The following is a 9,624-nucleotide window of genomic DNA, read 5'->3' as shown; positions in this document are numbered from 1 at the left end:
GGGGCGGGCGCGGGGACCGCGCCGGCCTGGCACTAATGTTTCCTTTTGTGTCTCCCCCATCCCATCCTCTCCCACGGCGCGCCGGGCCTGTCCACCCCGCAGGAAGGCCTGGACGACGGCCCCGACTTCCTCTCGGAGGAGGACCGCGGAGTAAGTTCTGCCTCCACCTCGTCGCGGGACCCTCCCTTCCCCGCTGCGGTCCCCGGTGTGGTATGAGGAAGGGTCCTTGGCCCCGCGGCATCCCTTCCCTGTCGTACTCCTTTCGGTTTCCTAGCCGCCCCGCTCCCCGCCCCTCCTGCAGCCCTGGCTCCCTGGGGGCCGCTCTGTTCTGATTTCCCGGGAACCCGGAGCCGCTTTTTTGTCACCGGACCCGGCTTGGATCCTCCCTTGGACCTTCTCGCTCGCCCGGGGCGGGGTGCAGATGGGGGGTGGAAGTGGAGGTGGAAGCCGGGACTGGGACCCCCCCACCCCCGCCAGTTTGGGGAGGTGAAAACCCATTCTCAAACCTCCCTGGCGGCACCTTCGATTTTCTCCCACTGTGGACCTCTCGAACCCTCTCCCGCCCACCCTTGTTTCTTTCTCTAAAACCGATGTAGTACGGGCTTATTCTAAATTACCCTTTTGCAAGGATTTTTGCAGTCGCCGAATCTCAACTCTTCTTCAGTGTCTTTCCAGGTTTTGCAAAGTGCTGGTAGCCCACGGTATCTGTACTTTTTCTGATATCCAAAAAATTCCATCTTTTGCAGGGTTCCCTTGGTGTTCTTTGCCCCCCCCCGCCTCTAGTTTTATTGAAGTATGATTGACAAATAATAATTGAAGGTGTAGAACATATTTTCATGTACCTATACTGTACGTTGTGAAATGGTTACCACCGTCAAGCTAACTAAAATATCCATCACCTCACCTAATTACCTTTTTTTTTTTTTTGGTGAGAATACTTGTAATCTACTTCGAGCAAGTGTCAAGTATGCAACACATTATTATTAAATATAGTCACCATGCAGTACGTTAGGTTTCCAGAACTCATTCATCTTATAACGGAAAGTTTGGCCATCTTCCCTTTTCCACCAGCTCCCCACCCCACCCCAATCCTCTGATCTGCCTTTCTATCCTTGGTGAGGCAAGATGCATTCACTTCAGAAAGGACCTTCAGGGCGCAGATTCCTCCCTCCTCCCTCTCCCCCTCCCCCATTTGCCTTGGCTGAAGGGTGGTAATCAGTATAGTGCCTTGTACAAGTGAGCACTTGAAAATATTGATATATGATAATTGCCACTGAGCAGAGTTCCATGGTTTCTTCACATTTAACTGCCTGCACTTTAGTTTTCCATTTTGCTTTTACTTATCCATCTTGGATAATGTGACATACGTATCTGTTCGTGGATTTTTGGTAGGTGATAAAATATTGTAGGATATCATTACTGTTTGTAATAAGAGATGAGGTAGATAGTATTAACAGATGACCTTTATAAAACTTTCAAATATTAAGAAAGATGCAGAGGGTGCTGCATACTTTTATTTTATAAATGCTAAATTAATAAATTTCTCAGTTTACACAAAAGCATCATTTAGAATTTCTGGTCAGTGCAAAAGCATCATATAGAATTTCTAGTTGTTTCTAAAATATTTAGTTCCAGTGAATTACAAAACAAAATGTGTGTGTAAATGTGTATATGTATCTTCTGAGATAAGACAGAGGAACATTTGTAAATTATATTTTGGATTTTAAAATACAGGAAACCAGCAGAGTTATTTAATAAGATAAATTGATTATAGCACAATTAAACTAATTTTTCTAAATATAAAACATGGCCTTCTTTATTTAGATAACTTTGTGTCTTATTTTTGTGGTTTGCCAGGAAAAGCAAACAGGATTTGCTTTCTTATAAAATTTAACTGATGTCCAGTAAAAGTATTAATTTTTTGAGTATTTACATTGATGTGAAAAATAGAGTATTTTCTGGTGAATATTCGTGTTATGGCTTTATGCCTTTGGTAAGACTTGCTTATGGAACTGGAAGCACTTAAGTTATGTGTCCAAAATGTCTTTCGTATATTACAGAATTAAGGAGAGAGGAAGACAAAAAGAACATGCCAGACCAGGAGGTTCTTGTAGAATCTTGTAGGTGAAATTTTAATATGAAAATGGAAGAAAAAATTATGAACTAGAAAGCTTTTAGAATATCATGATGAATATGTACCCATGTCCAATTCTTCCTTGTTTTTGTCCTGTGGAACTGGGTGAATCATAGTAATAATTATGGGGGGACACTGTGTTAAGCACTGTTTTAGCATTGTTTCATTATGTCCTCTTTCATCATCCCTCTGAAGCCTTTAGTATCCCACTTTTATAGATGAGAAACTTGAACCCCAGGGACACTGGGTTAGTAGTCTGAGGTCACACAACAGTGAGTGGGAAAACTGGACCTAAAACCATATGTCTGATATCAGAGGTAGTGCATGTTTCTCAAAGTGGCCTTGAAATACTTGCATTAGAATCACCTGGGGTGTTTGAAAAGAGTTTTCTGAGTCCCGTGCCCTTACCAAATCAGAATCTTTTGGGGTGGGAGAAAGGCAAATAACTGCTGTTTAAGCAAGCACCCAAAGGGCTGGCTGGTTAGCTCATTTGGTTAGAGCATAGCCTTGTAATACCAAAGTCAGGGGTTGGGATCCCATACCTGCCAGCCCCAGAGAATGAGCACTTAGGATGTTTCTGTTGTGCACTGAAGTTTGATTACTGCTGCACAAACTTATTCTGCCATTTCCTCATTTCAGGAATAGAAATATCTGGTCTGTTTAAATTTCCTTATATTGTGTTTGTTTTAATAGATAGCACTTTTAATTTAAAAGATAGAACTTTCAGGAATTGCACTTTTAGTTTAGATCACCTTGTTCAGCCTTTTAAGAAAGGGAGTCTTGATAGAGAAAAGGCACAAAGTGCATATTTGATATGAGTTGCAAAGGGACAGCCCAGATTCAAAAATAACAAACATTGTATACAAAGCATCAAGTAAGCAAAGTTAAAGTCAGTGTTTTTAAATAAATCTTTAAGCAGCCTTAAATTTTCATCATATTTAGCTCAGAACAAAACCTTAGTCTTAAAGTATTTTGTGAGAAACTAAAAAAGCAGGCTTTCAGAATACCTAGTGTTGGCTACATTTTGATCTCTTCAGCCCTACCTTTATGTAATAAGTTTTTCTCCCGTAACATATTATTTAGTAAACAAATGAGCCCTTTGAACTGGACACCTTTTGCTGTGATGTGCTTGTTAAGAGCAGTGCATGCCAGAGCGATGGCATAGTTCTCTCAGCATTTGATTTCAATTCTAAATAATATGTTTACTATTTTCAAAAATTACTTTAGGTGGAGTAACTGCACCTTGTCCTGGACTCCTAACCTTGCTCCTCCCTCTGTATTCTTTATCTTCATTAATGGCATCATTTTTCAGTTGTTCAGGCAAGAAACCTATGAATCATATCCTTCATCCTCATATAAGAACAGTCACTGAAGCCAGTTAATTTCACCTTGGATATGTTATTTACCCCATCTTTCATTTGCATGGCCTTAGCTAAGGTCCTTGCTACTTCTTGCTTGGATTGTAGCAGTACCTATCATTAGTCTCTGTCTTTAGTCTTTCTACTTTCCAATCCAGCTTTCACATCACTCATAGTTACCTAACTAAAATGATTAAATCATGTAGTACCACTAGTCAAAAGGACTTACTTGGACCCCGTTCTTTATGGAGTGAAGTCCAAACTCCTTAGGCTAGCATTCAACACCATTCATAACCCCTTCTTACTTCCTTCATTTCTCAGTTATGTTCCCTGCCCCCCCACACACACTACATGTACCCTAGCCTACTTGTCATTTCCCAAGTACCTCTGCACTTTAATATCTGCTTTGTTTATGCATTTCAGTATTGTAGAGTGGTTTTCCCCCCCTCACCTTTTCTTTCACTTGAAATTTGACTTATCTTTCAAGACTTGGCCCAGATTTTGCATTTTCTTTTGTACCTGCACACATTCCACATTTATTGATAATTATTTCAGATAAAAATGTGACATACATTATATTGGCTGAGGATAAGAAGATGCGTAAGACAAAGTTCCTGCCTTGAGACACGAAGTGAGGGAGGTAGAGTTAGAATTCCTTGTGATAAAGTGCCATGGGAGTACAAAGGAAAGAGTATTTAACTTTGGGGGAAGGGACAGTAGTGAAGACATAACAATGACTACACACTTATATAGCATTTACTGCATGCCAGGGACTTTCCATATATTAACTCAGTTCTCAAATCCTTATGAAGTAGCTGCTGCTGTTATTTCTACTTTGGGAAAGAAAACTGAGGTTCAGAGAGATTACACTTATATAGCATTTACTGCATGCCAGGGACTTTCCATATATTAACTCAGTTCTCAAATCCCTATGAAGTAGCTGCTGCTGTTATTTCTACTTTGGGAAAGAAAACTGAGGTTCAGAGAGATTAAATAACTTGCCCAACCTCACACAGCTGGTAGGAGCTGCAATTAAACACAGGCAGTCCAGCTCTAGGGGGTGGGCTCTTTTTTTTTTTTTTTTTTTTTTTTTTTTTTTCGTGACCGGCAACGGATCGCAACCCCCAGTGTCACCCCCGTACCGGACCGGCAACGGAATCGCAACCCTCGGTGTCGCGCCCGCACCTCGCTCAGCCAGTGAGCGGCTGGTCTGTATGTGGGATCCGAACCCTCGGCGGGAGCGCCGCCGCGCTCCCAAGCAGCGCACTGTAGCAGTGCGCCACCGGGCCAGCCCGGGGGTGGGCTCTTAACCACTGTATTATCACCAAAATGAGCTTAAGCCTTAAATGTTGAACCAAAATTTTGTAGTCTCACAGGGAAGAGGAAGCGGGGGTGAGGAATGGGGGCAGGGGTTGCTGCCAGCATGTGTGGGTAATTTGGTTCTATCTGGAGCACCTGTTCTTATCAGAGCCGGAATTGCAAAGGTAGATATGGCTAATACAGATAGGGTAATGTGCATAATGACGATCTCTCCAGGCAGTGGGAAGTGCTAGGAAAGACATATGCCCAGATGAAAATAGCATTGTAGGTTATTCTCATGTGGAGAGTGGATTGATGCTTCCTTTCAGAAAGCAAGAAGACCAGTTAGTAGGCTATCTCAGCAGTCCAGATGAGAAATGACGAAGGTAGAACTAAGGCAGTGGAAGAGGGGATGAAGGAGGGGACATAGTAAAAAAGATGTTTAGGAGGTAGAATTGACTGGGCATAGTGACTGAATAAGACCATGGGCTGGGCAGGGGAGGAGCAAATGCAGAATATAGGATGGAAGAGCAGGGTTAGAGGGTAGATAATAAGTTTGGTTTTAGATATGTTGGATTTAAAGTGCCTACAGAACATTTAAACTCTTCCCTCCCAAACTAGAATGTAAAATCTGTGAGGGTGAGAGGATTGTGTCACTTCACTACTGTCTTCCTAACACTAGGACAGGGCTTGGCACATTAAAGGAACTCAGACAGTTGTGAATACATCCAGATGGATATGTCTAGTTGGTAACTTGAAATTCTGACTGGGAACTTAGAACTTGAATTGGAGATATAAATTTAGGAATTACTGGGTTGGCCGGTTAGCTCAGTTGGTTAGAGCACGACCTAATAACAAGGTCAAGGGTTTGGATCCCTGTACAGGCCAGCCACCAAAAAAAAAAAATTAGGAATTATTAGTTAAGAATGGCTGAGATTGCCTTTCAGATTAGGAATGATCCAAAAAAAGTTTTTTTAAGTTTTAAAAAATGGGGGAAAAAATGTCTGAGATTGCCCACGTTAGATAGTACTCAGGGGAAATCAACATTTAAGTACCAAAGGGAAGAAGATTACTTAATGGGTAGGAGGAGAATGAGAGGAGACTCCAGAAGTTGAGATGGAGTTTTAAGGGGGGAGTGGTTAGAATGATACCAAAGCAGAATATTTCAGAGTGGCCGAGAAGACTGAAAAGTGTCATTGGATTTGGAAATTAGGTACTCGTTATGTGAAGGTTTTGGGAGGCCCAGGCCAGGTCTTGGAGCAGACAAGATCAAATGCTCAGGTGGACAGACAGCTCAGACCTCCATAGGACACTGCTTTCTCTGAGTACAGAGAAGGTGGTGAGGTTAGATTTATTTGTAGAAAGGTTTGTTGATGAATCTGAAAGAAACACAGCTGCTGGCATTTATTTTTCTGGGATGTGGGAAGCAAGGTCACTTGTTGAGAATGGAGTGGTAATGTGGTAGAAGGTTGAGGTAGTTAAAAGTCTGGTATAGGGCCGACCCCGCGGCACACTTGGGAGAGTGTGGCACTGGGAGCGCAGCGACGCTCCCGCCGCATTTTCGGATCCTATATAGGGATGACCAGTGCGCTCACAGCGCTCACTGGCTGAGCACGGTGCGGCCGGTCTCAAAAAGGACAAAAAAAAAAAAAAAGAGTGGCATATCATGAAGGGGATTATGGAGCAGGGAGGGTGCCGACAGACTGGAAATATATGGAAAGGTCACAGGACTAGAGGTGTTGATAAGGTCAATTTGTACATGTAGTAAAATTGACGAGGAGAAAATGGGAAGCACGCACTTAATTTCATGTTTTATTACATAAGGTTTATTGTCTTCCTCACTGCAAACAAATTTCTTGAAGGCAGGACTTTTTGTTCACCTCAAATCCTCCACAATATCTAGGACAGTTGTTTGCATATAAAGGCCAAAAAAGTGTATTAAATAAATGCATATTATTATATTGCCTAAAGAGTCAAGTGTTTACATTTGTCCCACCAATAATATTAACTTTGACTTCCAGGAGATGCATAGGTAGATACCACTGGTACTACCTTAGTAATGTTTTGTTGTTTCTGGTATGGTATGTGAGAGGAAATCTAATTTCCAGAATGTCAGTTTCCAGACAATGTATATATAGTCAACTATTGATTTCATTGTTGGGTGGGTATGCAGGGCATACATTAGTAATGGAGGTGATGCATCACAGGACTTCCAAAATCATAACTGGGCTAGGAGTTTGTTGAGGACCACCACTGGGAATATAGCAGTGAACAAAACAGACAAAAATCTGTCCTCATGGAGCTGAATTCTAGTCAGGGAAGGGCATTTAGAAAAATAAACAATATTAGATGGTGAATAAGTGCTATGAAAAAAAATGAGGGAGGGATAGGGATTTTGGGGTGGAGAGGGGATGATGATTGGATAGGGTGGCGAGGAAAGTCCTTCCTAACAAAAACTTGAAGACTTGAAGAAAATGAGCCATACCGATAGCTATCTGGGAGCAGAATGTTCCAGGCAGAGGAAACAGTTAAGTGCAGACTTCTGAGGTGGCAGAATGCCTGTGTGTTCACGGAACAACAAGGAGGTCATATGGTAGGACTGCATTGAGCCAGGGGAATAGTAGATTCGTCAGACCGACATCAGATGGATATTTTATAGCACTTAATGGGCTGCTATAAGGACTTTTTCTTTTCTGCACGTGGGAACCCCTTAGATTTTGAGCAGAGAAATGATTTCTAGTTTAATGGGATCATAGTGGTGGCTCCATAGGGAATAAGTTGAAGAGGGCGAGGACAGAATCAAGAGTCCAAGTGGGAGGCTATTGCAGTAATCAAAATTATTTTCTTTTTCTCTATACATTTGCTTTTCTGGCAAAGAAGCAGCTGATTGTCTTAGGAATGTTTTAAGCTAGATACTTCAAATTACTTGGTATAGTAACTAGTAGTGAATGTCTTCTTTACTAAATATATGTGGAAAATTAACCTACCTCCAATAGGGCAGGCTTTTAAAATTATTTTTCTAATGCTATTATATTTCTGTTTCTTAATTTATATTCTCTGTCCTAGTCTTTAACTTGACCACTGATACAAATATTTAACCTAGTCAGTCTCTGACAAAAGAAAGTACAAAGTTTATTGGCCCAGATAAAGATTAAGCCACTGAATGTAGTCTAATAAGAAATCTCTACAAACTGAACTCTCTAGTTGGAGAAAGTTAATTAAATGTTGGTGAATCACAAGTTGTGTTGCTTTGACTCTTTCCTTTAATAAAAACCCTCTAAAATTATTGACTTCTCTCTAAACAGAAGAAAATCTGCTTGGAAAATCTGTGAGGCCGGCCCGTGGCTCACTCAGGAGAGTGCGGTGCTGATAACACCAAGGCCACGGGTTCGGATCCTATATAGGGATGGCCGGTTTGCTCACTGGCTGAGCGTGTTGCTGACAACACCAAACCAAGGGTTGAGATCCCCTTACCGGTCATCTTTTAAAAAAAAAAAAAAAAAAAAATCTGTGTACCTTTTATGTAATTAACACAAAAGTTACAATATGATATTTTATCAAATCTAAGGTGCAATTGATTGAAAGATATATCTTTTTAATATACCACTAAGAAAAAAAGTCATTTAAATTGTAATTTTTCATCAGTTGAAAGACATCCCTATTCCAGATGTGTTAAAATGTAAAAAATACTCATCTACAGTTGAAGAAATATGATAGCACATTAACTTTCTGTGAAATTTTGTACTGGTGTGCAGGGTAATTTCATTTTAGCAACTGCTTTTCCATTACACATCTAGAGACAGGACTTGGGGGGAAAAAAAAGCCCTTATGTATATAAAGCAAATCTTATCATCAAACAAAATAATTCTTTATTTTTACTTTTCTCTATATGCTCAGGAAATCAGAAAGAATTATTTGGGGTGTGAAGTGTATATCAGAACTGACGAGAGGAAGATGCAGTCAGAATGAACACTTCAGCTGATGTTTTGAACTTATTATGAAATATAAATTAAAGAAGTTGTACCAGCCAGCAGCTAAAAAAAAAAATTAAGTCATATTCTCACCATGAGTATTTTGCATCATGCAGAAGCATCAGCATTTGCGATTCATGAACATTTTCCTGAGATCAGTTCTAGAACTCAGTAGGTAAAAGAACAAAAAAGACAAATGGAGATTGAATTAATAGCTGTTAAGGCAATATGTGAATGGATAACATACATTAATAAGGTATACAAGAAAGAATTTGCAGAATAGTCAGAAAATAAAAAAGAGACATAAAGTTGTTAAAGAAGCATGAGGCAACTTTCTGAGGGTGATAGAAATGTTCCAAATCTTGATTATGGTATGTAGGCTGTGTAAAACTCTTCAAATTATATACTTAATATCTGCATTGTATGTAAATTATTTTTAAAAACCCCAAGATCAAAAGTGTTGAGTATATAATACAAGAATGTTTTATATAGAGAAAAGTTACAGGGCTGGCTAGTTAGCTCAGTTGGTTAGAGCATGGTGCTGGTAACATCACAATTTAGAGTTCAATCCCTGTACTGGCTAACTGCCAAAAAAAAAATACAAAACAAAACAAAAAAAGGGCTGGCCGGTTAGTTCACTTGGTAGAGCACGATGCTTATAACACCAAGGTCAAGGGTTTGGGTTCCTGTATAGACCGGCCACCAAAAAAAAGAAAAAAGAAAAGTTCCAATTAAAAAAGCCAAGTGTTGTGCTATCAAAAATAAAGGAGGTAACAGGCCGGCCCGGTGGCGCACTGGGTGGTGCGCCGCTTGGGAAGCGCGGCGGCGCTCCCGCCCGAGGGTTCGGATCCCACATACAGAC

General features: G+C 40.7%; 1 protein-coding gene across 1 annotated transcript in view; it reads left to right on the top strand.

The window, feature by feature from the left end:
- The window catches only part of SNX6 (sorting nexin 6), a gene marked incomplete at its 3' end in the record, with an annotated part of 27,981 nt that overhangs the window by 6,118 nt on the left and 12,239 nt on the right, over positions 1-9,624 (top strand). The window contains exon 3 of the mRNA XM_008574009.1: positions 61-150. Within this exon, the coding sequence (XP_008572231.1) occupies positions 61-150 (90 nt within the window). The remainder of the gene's footprint in view (positions 1-60; positions 151-9,624) is intronic.

The sequence above is a fragment of the Galeopterus variegatus genome, unplaced genomic scaffold (assembly GCF_000696425.1).
Source record: "Galeopterus variegatus unplaced genomic scaffold, G_variegatus-3.0.2 Scaffold54, whole genome shotgun sequence".
Taxonomy (NCBI): domain Eukaryota; kingdom Metazoa; phylum Chordata; class Mammalia; order Dermoptera; family Cynocephalidae; genus Galeopterus; species Galeopterus variegatus.
Note: the sequence above shows the minus strand (reverse complement) of the source record. Positions and strands in the feature narration are given on the sequence as shown.